This window comes from Anolis carolinensis, chromosome 1 (assembly GCF_035594765.1).
Source record: "Anolis carolinensis isolate JA03-04 chromosome 1, rAnoCar3.1.pri, whole genome shotgun sequence".
In the NCBI taxonomy this organism is placed as follows: domain Eukaryota; kingdom Metazoa; phylum Chordata; class Lepidosauria; order Squamata; family Dactyloidae; genus Anolis; species Anolis carolinensis.
In genome coordinates this window covers 310284247-310302381 of record NC_085841.1, presented here as the reverse complement: position 1 = coordinate 310302381, position 18135 = coordinate 310284247, and the positions used below count along the sequence as shown (strand labels likewise).

Sequence of the window (18135 nt, the reverse complement as noted above, 5' to 3'; positions counted from 1 at the left end):
CTTACAGTCATGAATTAAATATTTTAAATCAGATATGCTTGAATCTGGAAAAAAACCCCAGGCGTTTATTGCTTTTTTCATTTTTATGTCGCAAATTCTGGGTCTACTTGTGAACATTTTATAGAACTCTGTAGTGGCAAAGAGGAAGTGTTTGTGAAAATTAGTTTAGATCACTAGTAGTATTTGCACATACATCCCTGACATGTATGGAATACATACACATATAGCACCAGGAAAGCTAATTTGTGTAGATTTAGTTGAGATGTTTCCATTACAGACTACTGTAGTTACTTCTTAGATTATTCATGGTAACATGGTGTGTAAGAACTGCACATTCCATAGAAAAAGCTCTTGTCAGTTTTCCATGGCTGCTTTAATCCTCACTCTTTTCCCCAAGCTATGTTTGTTTTTTCTTGTCTTGGAGTGGAAATGTGGGATTTTTTTCATACTTGTTTTCACTATTCTTTTAGAGAAACTGCATTTACTTAACTGAACTTCTTTTGCTTTTATGTATTTTGAATATCACTTTGTTCTTGTCTCTTAAGTGCACAACTTTAGCTATGTAAAGAAATGACAGTGTTTAGAACTGACAAAATGTTGATTTCTGACTGGTGGCAAATTGCTGTCCTTCCCTCTTTAGAATGTAACTGCATCAGTGTATTTCTGTTGGCATTGTGCTTAATAAACCTCCATGGAACATTAAACAGATAACTTTGAGTCAATGAAGAATCATAAAAAGTCACAAGATGTGTTTACACAATGACTTCACAATGAGTTCAGATACTTTAAAACATGTACTTTCAACATAGCATCTCACACACATACCAGGGCCACATATTATAAAACTTGGCTTCATAAAATGTCAAGAAACTAGGAGTTGCTGCAAAGCTGACTGTCCTTTAGAAAGTGGAGTCTTGCTCAATTGAAAAATGGGAAACAATTACATACCGTAAGTAAAGCCAGGTGTATATTGAGAAGTGAAATGTTAGAAATTGAGACTGATAATAAAGCTTCTTTAAACCTACCAATACCAGAAAATTGCCAAAAGCTCCATGAAAATATATTTTAAAATAGCATTTTTCTTATCTGTTTTTTTGAAAGAGTGATTTCTCTACACCTTGTTTGAATGAATGATCATCAATGCTGACAGAAGTACAAAGAGGCAGTTTTTGTCAGAGAGCAGCAACTGAGAAGGCTTTCTCTTGTGTGTCTCATCAAAGGTGCCTGTGAGGATGGTCCTCAAAAAGAGACCAGTGGCCAGTGGAAGTGTTGTAACAAGTGAGTCATGTACAGTAACATCCACTGGTAACAATCTCATTGTTGCCTTTGGACCAGTTGAGTTTCTGAAGATTTTTCAAAGGCACTCTTGCTCGTTATTATATGTATTACTAGCTGTACCCGGCTACTCGTTTTTGTAGTCCAGTCTGGTTCAATGGGAAAAAAGGATAGTGGGTAGGCAATATTTGTGGTGGTTCTATTGTCTGCAGATATGGAGATTATCTGATTTTGTGACTCTGGAACACGGAACATATTACTGTCGATGTGATAAGCAATCCATGTCCTGATGTAAACCGCAGAAATCTAAAGATTGCCTCTGAATGTAAACATAGATGGATGGATGGATGGATATAGATCTCTTTCTTTCTCTGCCCTTCCCTTGGGAAGAATGACAGGGGGCATGGCTTCCTCGTTGGCCACGGCACTGTGTTATTTTCCTGTAGGGAACGACCCCAGTGCCTCCTCCTCCCTATTATTGAAAATCTGGCTAATAGTATTAAAAAACTCTAAAATCAGGACAGTAAATAAAGAACACCACTAAGAAAACAGAGGAATTCCAGGCATGAAACAATCAGGGCCAGCTAACACCTCTCAACAAAGGATTCCCCCAGGCAGGAAGAAGCCAGGCTTTGAAGCTGTAAGGCTATTCAGTGCTAATCAAGCTGGCCAGTTGCAACATTCACAGTTGCCTCAAGCAGAAAAGGGCTCTTTCTCCCACCCTGGACCTTCCACAGATATATAAAGAGAAGCCTCCCACAGGATTGTAAAACATCTAGGCATCCCCTGGGCAACATCCCTGCAGATGGCCAATTCTCTCACACCAGAAATGACTTGCAGTTTCTCAAGTTGCTCCTGACACCGAAAAAAATACGATTAAAATGTAATTATAATATAATAATATAATGTGCTGCAGGATGTCCTGCAACAAAGAAAATTGTTTGCAGCTTAATAAACCCTTTTCCATGTTTTTATGATAGAACCCTAGGAAATAATGACATTGCTAAACCTAGGAGGAAAATTCATAGTGTTACATAGTGTAATATGTTATAATATTATAGTAATACATAATAATTATGTAATACAATTATAATAATATAATTATACTATAATACAGTTATAATATGATATTATAATATAATAATAAAATATAATAATAATGTAGTACAATTATAATAATATAATAAGTAGAACATCAGGAAGAATTTCCTCACTGTGAGGGCTGTTCGGCAGTAGAACTCTCTCCCCCCGATTGTGGTGGAGACTCCTTCTTTGGAGGCTTTTAAGCAGAGGCTGAATGGCCATCTGTCAGGGGTGCTTTGAATGGGATTTCCTGCTTCTTGGCAGGGGGTTGGACTGGATGGCCCATGAGGTCTCTTCCAACTCTATTCTATGATTCTAGTGGTATCTCTCGTGCACCTCGCTGGGGCTTATGAAAAGGATTTTCACTCGGTATCTCCCCCTTTCCTTGGCTAGGCCACAGAGCCTCGGCTTCATGTAACTCACCAAGCTGAACTGAATGGTGAGGAGGCGGGCTTAGCCATCCCTTGCGGCCCCGTCCACGGCGATTGCTAAAGGGAGGAGACTGCTTGGCCATTGTTGGTGCCATTGCTAAGGGGAGGAGCCATGTGTTACGATGGTTGCTAAGGGAGGAGGAGGCTGCTTGGCCGTTGCTAAGGGGAGGAGCCGTCTGATTGGCCATTGCTAAGGGGCATGGGTTTTACCTATCTCAGTTGTGACAGGTTTGTGATAGTTGGTATGTGAATACCTTAAAACACTCGCCATTTCAAATTCTACGCTGTGTCCAAATTCTGTAGCAATCAGTGAAGTAGTTTGGTAGATATGAGGTCCTCAAAAATGGACATTACATTTTTATTTATATAGATATTATTATATGCATTCTTTAGACTTCTGAAGTATATTGTTTTGGTATATGTCTGCCTGCTTGCATTCAAAACAGCTAATTCTAAATACTTGTTGAGCTTAACAGAGAGTGATACTGTTTCATACTGGTGTTTTTTTTTTTTTAAATGGCCTGTATAGCAGTATCTTCATTCTTTTCAGCCTAGAATTTAAACCCTAGCCTGCAGCATAGATTCCACTTTACTTTAAATTTACAGCTATTTGTGTTTTCTCTTCCTTACTTTTTTGTTTTGTCCCAACTAAATTAGTGAGTATAAATAAAAACTATATAATATCTGGCTCATTATTAACAATTTGTGTCAAAATGAGAATTATTCTGCTCATTGTATGCTGTTACTTGCACTGATATTGCTGTGCATTCCAATCATTGTTCTAAGTGATTTCCATCCCAAACTGTGCAGTATTTTAATGGTCTAGCGAAAGAACTAATATATACAATAAAGGACATTCTCTCTAGAAAGTAGATGAACTAATACCAGTTCTGAAATGCATGGATTTAAAGACCTTTGAAACTATCAGCAGTGTGTTTTACCAGATTTATCTCAATGACTCACAGTCATACAAAGCTATTTCTCTAGGGGAATTTTCATTGAAGACCTGGGATATCTTGACAGGAAATTAATGGTGTGGAGTGAAAACCACTGAAGTAGAAAGAATCCTTTTCACTGCATCATTGTAAAAACATCGTTCTAGGTGGCTCTATTTTAAAAATTATTTCAAAAATAGAGCAAAAATGTAATCTCTTTACAGACAGATAGACCCCCCCAATGTCTAGGAAAATTTGCTCCAGATGATATTCTTTCCCTGATAATTCTCCAAACCCTTCCTGAAGCTATGGTGTAAAAGGGGGGAGGGGGGTGTTGAGTTTATTGGGAAATGTTCTCATATTTTGGAAGAAGTGGATCCAGGGATGCCAAAACTAGATATTTGGGAAAATCTAGTTAAAAAACCTTTTTGGTGAATATCCAGATTTTGTGGTAAAATGATTTCAGCTAAAAGTGACAGAATTGTTTAATCCATCACTGAGCTAATATGTCAGAATCTTGGTTAGAAAGATGGCTTGTTGTGATTTTTTTTCCATATGTCATAGCCAGGTCATTTTATAGCTGCCAAGAATCAGGTAGAATACCAGTAATCACTTACCTGGAAAAGAAGGGTGAGCTTGCTGGAGCCTCTGTACAAAGTATACCAAGGGTCCTCAAACTTTTTAAACAGTTCATGGTCCCTCAGATTGTTGGGGGACAGATGGACTATAGTTGGAAAAAAATGAACGAATTCCTATGCAGACTGCACAAATGTTATTTGTAGTGCAAAGAAATACAATATTTAAAATGAAGAACAGTTTCAACCAACATATTTCAGTGGGAAATGTGGGCCTACTTTTGACTAATGAGAGAGTCAAGTTAATTAAGATTGTTGTTGTGTGCCTTCAAGGCGTTTCACACTGAGGGCGACCCTAAGTCTAAAATTTAGGGCAGGGCCAGGGTAAATGACTCCCATGTTTGGAGACCCTTGAAGTATACAAAAGAAAGTCACAGGCACATTAGCAGAGACAAGAGATAATTCTCATCAAAGCAAATTGCCTGGAGTACATTTTAGACAAAAATAATCTTTCTAATATGATTTCTAATAAGTTCTTCCTCAGGATATCTGTGATGTCTTCATTCTTAACATCCGATTGATAGCAATGAAGTGCTTTATTTTAATGTCACTTTGACTAATATTATCCATGGACTCTTGTCCTGTGTTCATGAACAGATCCTGTGGTCACTGAAAGAGACTAATGCTTGCTGGAATCAACTCTCTTGGGTTTCTCTGTATGTTTTAGCAAACATTGTCATGATCCATACTACTTAGTTGAATGAGGAGCACAAGTATTAACTCGCACATACACACATGCTTTGTGCACATGACATATGTGCCATTCTGGATTGATGTTAAGGCTGTTAATGAATCCTTGAGTTTTTTGGATATAGTTCCTAGAGACCTTTACACCCAGACAGTTGAACTTCTTATCCTTTCTATAAAGTGCTATGTATATAAAGCTAACAATGCTCCTTGTCTTGGGAACACAATTCGCATAGGGAGACAAAGTGCCTGCATTTTCATGTTGTGAGAATGTCTTTCAACGCCAGGGGCTGGCAAACTTGTTAGGACAAGGTGAGATCATTGGAACCCAGTACACAGCAATTCTAGAAGAATTTGGAACTGGGGCAGATACTTTTTCTCAGGCAGAATATTTACCCTAGTAAACACACAGCCAAAGTAATACTTGGAATGGTATAAAAACATGAACCTGAATGTCTTAGAATGACCCAGTGAAAGCTCAACCTGATAATTTATTTATTTATTTACAGCATTTTTACCCCACCTTTCTCACCCGAGGGGACTCAAGGCGGCTTACATAAATTGGCAAAAATTCAATGCCCAAAACAATACACTAAAACAACAGCTCATACAAATCAAATAACAATACAAAGTAAAAACACATTATACAAAATTTAAAAACATATAAATTTAAATCAATTCATGTAAATCTTAGTTCTCACCTTGTGAAATCATTGTACTTATTACATTCTTGTGCACATAACCATGTTTTTAGGGTTTTTCTAAAGCCCAGGAGAGTTGAGGCCTGCCGAATGTTGCTGGGGACGGTGTTCCACAGCCGAGGAGCCACCACTGAGAAGGCCCTGTCTCTTGTTCCCACCAGCCGTGCCTGTGAGGCAAGTGGGACCAAGAGCAGGGACTCCCCAAACGATCTGATGGCTCACAGGAGGAGATACGTTCGGACAGGTAAGATGGGCCAGAACCGGAGCTGGCTTAACAAGGGAGTAGTACGTTCCATATATGCCGCCCCAGTTGTACTAGTTGGAGCTTCCGGGCTGTCTTCAAAGGCAACCCCACGTAGAGCACGTTGCAGTAATCCAAAAGGGATGCAACCAGAGTGTGGACCACCGTGGCCAAGTCAGACTTCCCAAGGTATGGACACAGCTGGCGTACAAGTCTTACTTGTGCGAATGCTCCCCAGTCTCATCACTGAGACTGGGGTTCCAGTCTCAGTGATGAATCCAGGAGAACACTCAAGCTGCGAACCTGTGTCTTCAGGGGGAGTGTGACCCCGTCCAACACAGGCTGTAACCCTATGCCCTGTTTGGCCTTATGACTGACCAGGAGGAGCTCTGTCTTGTCTGGATTCAATTTCAATTTGTTCGCCCTCATCCAGTCCGACATAGCGGTCAAGCACCGGTTCAGGACCTGAACAGCCTCCTTAGTGACAGGTGGGAAGGAGTGACAGAGCTGGACATCATCTGCGTACAGATGACACCGCACCCTGAAACTCCGGATGATCTCTTCCAGCGGCATCATGTATATGTTGACAAGATGTAAAAGTTGCTGTTCACAACTGTCCCCATCCAATTTGACATCTGGAAGGAATAGTGCCACGAAGAATGGGCAAAAATAGCAGGATTCAGATGTGCAAAGCTGATAGAGACTTATCCAAGAACTTATATCTGTAACTGCTACAATGAGTGGGCAGATCAAAAGACAACTTGGCAAGGTGGCATTACCTGGAGGAATCCTCCACCTTGTGTGACTGTGGAGCTGAACAAACAACTCCGCATATGTATGCTTGCCCACAATGCCCTGCCTCATGTACGGAGGAGGAGTTGTTTAAAGCTACAGACAATGTGGTTGCTGTTGCCCGCTTTTGGTCCAAAACTAGTTGCTTGTAATTTCCTTTTTTTTTTTAATTTTATTTTTATTTCCATTATTTGAAATGTACAATGCTTTTGACACGAAATAAATAAACTGCTACAATATTGACTATGTGCTTATATAACCAATGCCACTTTGTTTATTTAATTTTGTGCCATAATGAAAATATAATGCATCAGTTAATTGTTGAGTATCTTGGGTAAATCAAGTAATAACTATGTCAGTTAAGTCTGTTTCAATTCGAGGTTATAACACAATAAAAAGTTAAAAAACATGGGATGCTTCTGAAAGACACTGTATTCTGTATAATAAAGGGAAAGGAATTTTAGACATACACTTTAAAAATGTAGATAATTGCTTTTCAAGCCATTTCATTTGGGGAACCGGTAATTTTTTTTTTTTTACATTGTACCTGTGACCAGTGCTGTATTTTTACCTACAATTGCTTTTGTATTTCCTGGAAACTTGTCTGGTATTGGCTCCAGTCCAGGGATAAGCCCTTTGAGTAGCACTGATGTAGATTTTTCGTTTAGAGTGCGTGGGAGGGAGGAATGGAGAGAAAGAAGTCTACCTGCAACAATTTTTTAATTGAAGAAGTGAACCCTGTGACTAGCAGAGGGGGAGGCCCTTATCTTGTCAGAAAAAGTTATGACCCTTGAATCAGCAGTCACTGATGTCATGCAAAGTTTAAAGGCTAGTGTGAGTGCTTCATTGATATATGGCTTTTTTTCTTTTCAGAAGAAGAATATATCAGCCCACGGCCATGTCCTTTCATCATTAGATTATTTTTCAAATATTTCTAGACCTTCTGGACTACTTTACACTTAAACAAATTCTAACACTCAAAGCCCTGTTATATCATCACTAAAACATGTATTTTCTGTATTAAATGTTTAGTCTTATAGTAGCTGAAGTATTTAGTTTGGGATTGTTGTTTAGCTTAAAGTAGGCAAATTTTAACTCTTAAATTGGATACTGTGATCAGGATACAGCTGTTGTATTTCAGTCTTTCTTTTTCTTCCTCTCTCTGCCATTTTTTTGTGGAGTCTTCAGGATAAAGTGAAAGTATAGCTTATTTACACAGTTCTTGCTTTCTGCCAGATACATCAGCTTTTGAGTACAATAAATCTATTTACAGTAGAGTCTCACTTATCCAACACTCGCTTATCCAACGTTCTGGATTATCCAACGCATTTTTGTAGTCAATGTTTTCAATACATCGTGATATTTTGGTGCTAAATTTGTAAATACAGTAATTACTACATAGCATTACTGCGTATTTATTGAACTACTTTTTCTGTCAAATTTGTTGTATAACATGATGTTTTGATGCTTAATTTGTAAAATCATAACCTAATTTGATGTTTCATAGGCTTTTCCTTAATCCCTCCTTATTATCCAACATATTCACTTATCCAATGTTCTCCCGGCCCGTTTATGTTGGATAAGTGAGACTCTTCTGTACTTATTTTGTTTGTGTAGGGAGAATGAAAAAGGCTGTTTCTTTTTCAGTTCCTTAAAAAAGAAAGAACTTCTAAATCTGATTAAGCAGAATAGATCATTCCAATTTGAAATATAGAAGATTGTTGCCTCCAGCCAATATTGACCAGTTCTGTAAATGACCAACACTTCCAGTAAGGTTTTTTTAAAATGACCAGGTTCTGTTAAAGTCAATTTGATTCTGCAGTCATAAGAAAGACAGATAGTATAATGCCATGTGAATAGCACTGTTACATAAATCAAAGCATTCTCATGAATATGTGAAATTCAACTATTTTGCTTTGGGAGCATATTGGAAGGCAGGCATGAGACACTAAAGAATTTTAGTCTAGTTTTTTCTAAGTGATGATAAGTTGAAGAATAGGAATAGTCATAGTCAAAGCCTGTTGTGAAGCAGTAGATAAAGAAAGAGAATACTTAGTTTGGTTATTGTCATGACTACTTTTTAGCTTTATCTTTAAAGTGGTGATCTGAACTGAACCTAAGAGCAACATAAACATAGTGAGTGCATCTAACTTCGTGTCTGTTTTAAAAAGCATATAGTGATCAATGAACTTTTTGTTTAAAGATGGGACTTGCCAAATTAAAGAAATATTGAAATTAGCCTCAAGATTTTCATAAGTGTATTAGCAACTGACAGTGTGCACCTATATTTATATTGATACATATTAGGTGATGCATATCTGTACTGGTTTCCAGTTGTGCGTTGATAGGTACGTTTACATAACATTTTTTACGTTATATTAGTATGCTTTTTTAAAAATAAAGATTAATATCTGTGATGAAAAAATATGAAAAATGAGATACTGGTTCTAGAATCTTGTTAAAGAAATGGCCTGTCAGTCTTAGACTTAACCACAAATGTGCCTTCATAATTAAGAGTTTGTGAGGATAATTTGGCTAATCAGCCCAGCCTTACAGTCTTCACTACGGCAAACATGAGGATTAATGAATCATGAAACAGTTTGCTGTAGCAAAATAATGTGTTAATGCTTGCATGTCAGAAGGTTGTTTTTTTTTTTTTACGGGATGGGTAGGTTTCTATTGAGGGTTCCATAATAGAGCAGGGGTTGCATACTGGCAATGGACACGATTGAAGCCACGAGCAGGTTGGTTAGAGCCAGATGGACCTACAACTTGCATGTGTCTGTGATTTCCTTTTCCTCTCTTTCTGCACAGGGGTCTACCAGAGAAGGGTCAGATTGTTTTTTCCAGTGCTTTGAACTTATTTCTTTCAGGGGTACACACAAAATTAATCTTATGGCCACAATTCCCACTTTTAAGCTGTTAATCAACACTGGCTACAGAAAAGTGAATGGGAGTGATGGTAGACGCTGTTTAATATAGTTGATAAATGAATTGCAGAGTTCCATAAATATGTCATTTGCTATTTCTCCCTCTATTCAGTTGACCATGGAAGCTTAATTTTTCTGCTGTGGAAGTTCATCAAATTATATAATCAGGACTGCCTTTTGTGGGAGTATTATTTTCTAATTTAAATACAAATAACTGTAAACATGGGTTAGAGACCCACCGATGCTGGATGTCATCATGTAGAGTACATCTGAACATATTAAACTTTTTAATACACCAGCTACATGGATTCATATATTCAAATAAGCTAAACTATTTAGAATTCTTGTAATCTGACTTTTTCTCTCTTCCTCCCTTGCAGTATCTTGGACATGTGGAGGTAGATGAATCAAGAGGAATGCATATATGTGAAGATGCTGTCAAGAGACTGAAAGCTGTATGTATACTTAGTAGAATATTATCATTATGCCCATATTTCAGATTTGGGGTTATGCAAAGAATTAAAATATTTTTCTTAATAAAACTGTCTGTAGTTATTGAGAAATAAGTTCAGGGAAGAGTGGAAAACATAAGTCACTTTTGTAATAACTGTCTCATAAAATGTACAAACAATATTGAAATATTTAATATGTTGCTGAAAAAAATCTTTATTTGAAATACATTACTTATTTCTTTTTAAATTTATCACTTGAGCCTTTTTTTAAGGCAGGCTAATGTTCTGCATAGTAGTTATCCTTTCTCCATACGATATACATTAGGAGTATTGCATCCCACATGTTTGTGTTAGAGTTATGGAGCAGTTTCTGATCTTGATGTTTGTTTGTTGCTACTGATGAATGAAGACTGAGGTGGGTGGGATACATCTTTCTCAAAGACTTGTAAATTCTATATTCCTCACTTATTAAGGAAAAAGTCACAAATATTTTGTGACTAGAACACTTGTCTTAACTGGAGACCCAACAATAGCAGAGAATCTTAGGAGAAATAGGACTGCCAAATAGTCCATGGCATTTTAATTTTTAGTTAAGTTCCATGTGGGTTCTAACTCAAATGTTTTGTTTCTTCGCCCCAAAATATTAAATACAGCATTTTAATATTTACCCATAATATCTTGCTTGAAATATAGTTCTGTAGAGTGAACTTTCTTTTTATACAGGACAATAACTTACATTACAACAAAGTAGGCCTTTTTTTTCAAAACAAGGCATACGTCATTTACAGCCAGCTGATCCTAGATGTATTTTTTAGGTGTAGCAAACTCATGTTGTCAAAACAGACTGACATATGTCTAATAAGCTGTTAAGTGGCTGAACCTGATTTACCTCAAACCCCCCCCCCCCCCCCAAATACAGCTGTAGAAACTGTAGTGTCCTTTTAAGGCTTCATTTGGATCTACTACATATTTCAGATTTATTTTTTTAAATATGTACCGTCATACCCCCCATTATAAAACAATTGTTTTTCTTCTTTCTTTTATAGAGATACTCTGGTCTTTTCCTTTCAGATATGGACACAAACTTATATCCAGGCTCATTGGAGGAGTGGGGTGGGTGGGAACAGTTGAGTTCATACATTTTTGTGCTACCTGCAGCCTGAATATGGCACAGTTTTTTGGGCTCATTCCTAACTGTACTTTGAATAGCATGATTTGATTTTTAGTGTACTGCGAAGTGTACTAATCAACTGCGGAAAGGAAAGATGTCTGCTAAAATAATATTAATTTAACCCTAACATTTTGTGCTAAGTGCTCGAACTCTCAGCCATATTGGACCCTGTTAGAGTGAAGGCATGCCAGATTTTCAAAGGCAGGTAGCTAGATTAACTCCTAAAAATGGTGGCATGCCATAGAATGGCATATCTTATAATGTGTTAGTTAGTCATCCCCATTCCCTCCCTTGAGACTGCCCCAGAGAATCCTGTGGGATTAGTTGGGCTTCAATAGTTACTTGTATGTGGTCTTTAGCCTAGATTTTAAATTGGTAAATAATTCAACTTTATAGTGGTTGTTACATTTTTTATTATAATTTTATTATTATTAATGAAGTCTGACATAGATATACAGAACTGGGTACCCCTGTTACGAGCTGGTCATTGACCGTAATAAAAGTTTACTACTACTACTACTACTACTACTACTATAATGTGAATAAGAATCCTAACCTGTAAGAAAGAGACTGCAAATAGAACAAAGTATCTTTAGAATGAGATGCCAAACGCAGTTATGGCCCTATAGCTATATAGCTGTTGAATGATAAAAACACAAGTCGCTCTTCTGTCCGTGAAAAATGTGTGAGCAGTTTGAAGTGCCTAAGCTTACATTGGAATAATTCTTTTATGGTGATTTAGAAAGCATAACATCTGGCCAGAAAACAATATGATAATGTAATAGAAATGTAATTTCAAATGCTATGCCCTCAATTAGATTTTAAAATAAAATTTTGAGGGACTAAATTCATTATTGGCAAGACAGAGGCAGTTTTGCAAGGTCTTTAAAATATAGTTTGCCCCCCCCTCCCCCCAAAAAATAATAGTGGGAAGTTCCTTGTCCCTTGTCTCCATTATTTCTGATTTGGTTAAAATTATCTTCAGTATTAGTGTCTTAACGTGTCATTTTATTTTGTTTGCAAATATGATACATTTTAATATGTGTTCTTGTTTTAGCAGGTAAAAGGCACATAACTTAATTGTGTTTAAAATATTAGTGATATGTCTGGATATTAACCTTCATAGCTTTTCTAAAATTCATTTTGCATGCTCTGTATCACTAACACCTTCTCTGAAATATTTAAATTGCTCCCTGTTAACACTTTCTGAAAATAAAACTAATGATAGTCTCCTAAACCAGGTAGCTTACTATGACCCTCATGAGCTCTGGCCCATCTTTTGAAGACTGATTCTATTGATATGTAATGCTGAACTTGGCAGTGGTGACAGCCAGCTTTTTTCTTTGTGATTGATTAGTTCTTTAGGCAATGTTAAATATCTCATCTAGGGTTGTGCTACTTAAGCTATCCTTGAAAGTAAATTTAATAATTTAAGTCACTGATATCTGTTAGCTATTTCACTACCTAAGCCATGCGTTGACAGATGGCAGAGAAAAGGGGCATAACTGCTCTAGGAGCCCACTGTTGATTGTGGAATGGCTCAAATTCTCAGGGTCACACATAGATATGTGGCTGACAAGAGATGGTACATGGGAAAGAGGTACTTCTTGGAGGCTGCAGCAGCTGCTGCCACCATGTGGGAAGACGTGCTGCAGATCACCACATGTTCTGAGTTGCTTTCCCCAAACAGCCCTAAAAACCTTCTTCCATAGATTTTTGTGAAGCAAAAGACTTCTTTCCATGTGCCAGGCCAAAGTGCAAAAAAGACTTGGTGCATCTTGGTCATCGTGTTGCTATTTAACGTGTTATTTGTCTTACATCCCCATCCCACTATTTAGTTACTGTTGTGTGTCTGAGAAGTATCTGGGCTGTGGTTTGTTTGGGGGGATTAGATGTAAAATATATTTTCAAGCTGACACTCATAAAATGTGTAACATACCTGATAGGTTTACCTGTGCATGTCCAATAATGATCATGTATTCCCTGTGCAGACCAAGTGTGATATATTGCCTTCCAATTCTTAATAGAATATTGAGGAAAGAACTCTTCAATGATGCGGATAGTTTCCTTGCCAATTATTGAGTGATTTTTATGGAAACTGGGAAAGTACAAAGTACAAAAACATATCTTGTTGGCTTCTTATGGCTTGAAAACCATTATCTCTGTTATAATTTCTTTAATGAAAATATCCAAAATATAAAATGAAATTATGGAGCCCCCGGTGGTGCAGTGGATTAAACTGCTGAGCTGCTGCACTTGCTGACCGAAAGGTTGGTGGTTCGAATCCGGGGAGTGGAGTGAGCTCCCGCTATTAGCCCCAGCTTTTGCCAGCCTAACAGTTCGAAAACATGCAAATGTGAGTAGATCAATAGGTACCGCTTCTGCAGGAACGTAGCGGCACTCCATGCAGTCATGCTTGCCACATGACCTAGGAGGTGTCTACGGACAATGCCGGCTCTTCGGCTTAGAAATTGAAATGAGCACCAACCCCTAGAGTCGGACACAACTAGACTTAATGTCAGGGGAAACCTTTATCTTTACTTAAAACAAAATTAACTTTGACATGATTATCAGCAGCATTTCCCACTGAGCCAAATTTTATTTTGGGAAACAATTGTGGCGAGCATATGGGCTTAAGCAATTAATGTAGACTTTTTGTTTTTTGAAATAAAGACAGGAAAGGATGAATCCTGCAGATTATTTATTGTGTACTGGTTTGAGTGTTGGACTAAGATTCCAGGAGATCAGCATTCATCTCTCCACTCAGCCATGAAAACTCATTAGGTGATCTTGGGCAAGTGACACTCTTTCAGCTTCAGACGCACCAGTGGTATGTCTGAACACTTCTTGCCCCATGATTGTGGTGACATAATTCGGAAACAACCTGAAGGCACACACCAACAAGAAAGTATTTTGGCTATGTAAATTATATCTCACAGTTATAAAACTTCATATTTTATCTAATGTGTTCATTTCAAGCCATCATCACTCTGTTTGGAATGTCTCTATGTCTGCTGCCAAGTTTCGCTTGTAACCTGACTAAAAGCTTAATGGGATAAACAAAATGACAGAAACATTTTGCATGAAGTTGGGTCTGATTTTTCTTTTCCTCTTTCCACCGATTTCAGCACTCCAGTCTGTCCTAATTAAAGCCCCATGCAATGCCTTTTACTTGCATTTTCATGGGTCTTTTCCCATCTGCCTGCCACATTCTCTATGGACAACTCTAAACATTACCTGTTTTCCTTCCAATCCCCATTTTTGTATGTATATGTTGGTTTGAAACACTGGGACACTTTTAGCTTCCTACAGTAATAGCGTTCGACTTGTCCCCCCTGTTCCTCCAGGAAAGGAAGTTCTTCAAAGGCTTCTTTGGAAAAGTAAGTTTAATGACTCATTGTGTTTACGCTATAAGGAGTTACATCCCTAGTATAGCAATACCATGTGTCAGAATGTCCCAAAAAACTGGTTTCTCGCTGCTGGGAGCTGCCAAACTTGTTTTCCCTGTATCTCTACCCCAGACTGTCTCACATTATTCAAAAGTATCATTTTGAGACTGGCCAAGTTACAGTGAAAGGGGTACGTAGTTTGGTATCTGTTAAAGATAGTTCATCACACCATAAATAAAGAAGTTGTCAGCTTCTTTTTCAAGACTTTTGCTTTTGAAAACATATTCATGTAAAATGTCCTACCTGCCTTTCTTTCCTTAAGATGGCTTATACACAACTGTTGATAAAAATATAGTTTAAAAAAACTAGAAAGAAAAAATGTTAAGGACACATAACAACATAATAAACTAATAATGCTATTAGTTCCATGTTATATTTAATGAAAATTTTGGAAAAGCAATATAGATTTAATTTGGTCCCTGAAACATGATCAGTGAATATATTTTGGGAGAGAGAAAAACATACAAAGCAGATGAATTTGTAGATGTGGAAGAATTTCACAGGAAACAATCTTATACTGAATCAAAAATATGTATATGTGTGCACATTTTTATTTCTACCTATATTGACACAAGTAGAGAACAGTTGTAAAAAATGTTCACCCCTTCCAAAACATTGCCTTAATCATTTTAGTAATACTTCATATTAAGTGTAAAGCCCCTTGTTGTTTGGGAGAATAATTAACCATAGTTTAAACAGTTCTGAAGGATGAGGGACTATCTCTTGGTTGCTCAAATTTCCTCATATGACACACAAATCTCACTTACCTTTGAGAGAGCATGGCTCTCCCACTCGGCTGCCAAAGAATAAACAAAAATAATTGGAGTGCCCCCACCATGAATTTGAAGTATATCTGTACATTAAGTGAGACCATCCAAAACATATCCTCCAAATTAGATTAAAATCTAATGTGTGATGTGGCATTGTGCAGAGAGAAACGTAAATTTTGTTTACATAAATAATGTTATGTAAGCAAACTAGGCTGTGTGTTACTGGTGAGGGGGATGAAAACTCCTTGTCACTAACCCCTTGTAGGAAGTTCGTACTTTTTCCCAAAGAGAGTGATGACATACTCACAGAATCTTTATAGTTTTCATTATTGTCAACAATTTAATATTTCTGAGCTTGAGTACCATAACCTGGTAACGCTATATACTAAATAACGCACCCAACATTTAAAAAATGAATTTGATATACTTTCCAGTATATTTAGATAGAAGTAGGTTACACTGTGTCCCTTGAAATCTACCTCAGTATAAGTATACATAGGATTATAACTTGTTATTAAAATTGTATAGCCATGGGAGAAATGTTGCTAGTGACATTACAAATGTAATGACTGCACTAGTTTGGTAACTGAAAATCTCTTCCAGTCATAAATAATGGGCTCACTAAAATGTATATTAGACCAATAATAATAATAATTTTATTTCTTACCTGCCTCTCCTCGTGGCTCGAGGCGGGTTACAACATTGCTAAAACACACACAATCATTTAAAAACACTCTACAAAACACACATATTAAAACATTTTTCTACAAAATAAATATTAAAATATACAGAACAAAGATTAAACATGACGCAAGTTTAAAATTCATGATTAAAACTGACTGGGTAGGCCTGCCGAAAGAGATAGGTCTTCAGATGTGTTTTAAATTTCAACAGCTAATGCAGCTGTCGGACACTCTTCTGGCAGGTTGTTCCACAGTCTTAGGGCGGCCGATGAAAAGGTCCCCTGTTAGGGTAGCCACCCCCCAGAGGACCTCACTGTTCAGGGTAGATTGTATGGGAGAAGGTGATCCTGTAGGTAACATGGATCCAAACCATGTAGGGCTTTAAGGGTCAAAACCAACACTTTGTGCTTTGCTGCATTTTAGCCTAATCTAAGCTTTCTATGATGGTGAAGTGAGAGTGCACAGAGCCATATAGACTGCCCTGGAGTAAAGGTGGAATATAAGATGTCAGTATCCCAGCAGCAGGAATCCTAAAGCTTGTCATATAAAGTTCTTTGGTAAAACAATGATCTAATGGACGCTGGTAATGGTCATCATCTTCACTGTATATGGCAATTTATAAGCCATATACAGTGCGAAAGACCAATCAACCTATCTCGCCGCCCCCCCCCCCCCCCCAAAAAAAAAGCCTTTGCCTTAAGTCTTCCAATTTAATGAAGACCTGACAAAATGACCTGATGCTGCCTCTTCTGCTTCTTGAGGCCTGGTCAGTGACAGTTGTAATAGAGAGGAGAGTTTTTCATCTGCCCAGGGCCTAGGCATGATGGAATTAGATATGTTGTAAATTGGTTTAGAGTAATTAGGTTTGTGCATGTTGAAATTTCATGGCATGCATTGTGCTAGAATGGAACAAGTGGCTATCTTGTTTTACTTAAAGAAAACATTACTGTGCAGAAAATATAATTAATGAAGTTGGCCAGCCATTTGAGACATGTACTGTCTTTGTCCTATACCTCAAACAATAGGGCCTTTGTATGTGGATAACCACAAATCTGTAGGAAATTGGTGTAGCTGCTCACCCAAAGTAGCCATTTTTCAGATATCTGCTAATGTCCGCAATCCAGAAAACTATGTGGTAAGCTACCCATTTTCTAAGCTACATATTCTGTGTAGCATAATGTGGTAGGAAATAGTCAACTTATATAGTGTTTCATTCATATCATGCAGGCTGTTAAAATTGTAAAATGATGTTTAAACCCTTGTGAAGTGTAATTTATTTGTTGCATGTGGCTTTTATTCTTGCTCTGGAATACTTTGGCACACATTGATATAAAATTAGCAAATGCAAATTTTAAAATATTTCAAGTTTTGGCATTTTAAAAAGAATGTTAAGTTTAATTGTACATCATATTTTAAATCTCCTTGCCACATGGGCAAACCTCACATTTAAAAACAATTGTAGTTTAAATCTGTTAACTCTTCATAAATATTTTCCTTTTTGAATTGGTGTGCAGATGTGTCAAATTGAAGCTTCTTTTATATGCTCATGCACTGAAATGTGTATGTTCTGAAGTTCTCAAACCCACCTAGATTAGGACAGTGGCATTTTAAGTCAGTTGTAAAGGATTCCCTGAGAAGAGAAAGCAGCAAGTAGGCCCTATTCATGCACCATTAGGAATTATTTGCTGGTATTGGGAATTGTGTAGGCTGAAGTGTTAATCATATTGTCCAAGCCAACAAAAGGCCTGTGACTCATTTGAAGACTTGGCTTTGTGCTTTTTCCACTTTTTCTGTCAGCCGAAATCCATTTTTTTCCTCTGTAGCTTAGTATCTCTGTTAGAGGCAAAAACATTTGAATACTTGCAGAGCTAGTGTGTAGATTTCCTCTCCACCCTAACAC

General features: G+C 37.4%; 1 protein-coding gene across 8 annotated transcripts in view; it reads left to right on the top strand.

Annotated features, from left to right (window-relative positions):
* numb (NUMB endocytic adaptor protein) overlaps window positions 1-18135 on the top strand; it is a 92949-nt gene that overhangs the window by 57277 nt on the left and 17537 nt on the right. For 4 of the 8 annotated variants that reach the window (XM_062968102.1, XM_062968101.1, XM_062968103.1 and 1 more), the window contains 2 exons: window positions 10091-10165; window positions 14681-14713. In XM_062968102.1, the coding sequence (XP_062824172.1) occupies window positions 10091-10165; window positions 14681-14713 (108 nt within the window). Of the gene's footprint in view, window positions 1-1157; window positions 1279-10090; window positions 10166-14680; window positions 14714-18135 lie in introns of those variants that run through there. The other 4 variants (XM_062968104.1, XM_062968107.1, XM_062968106.1 and 1 more) reach the window with 3 other exon arrangements.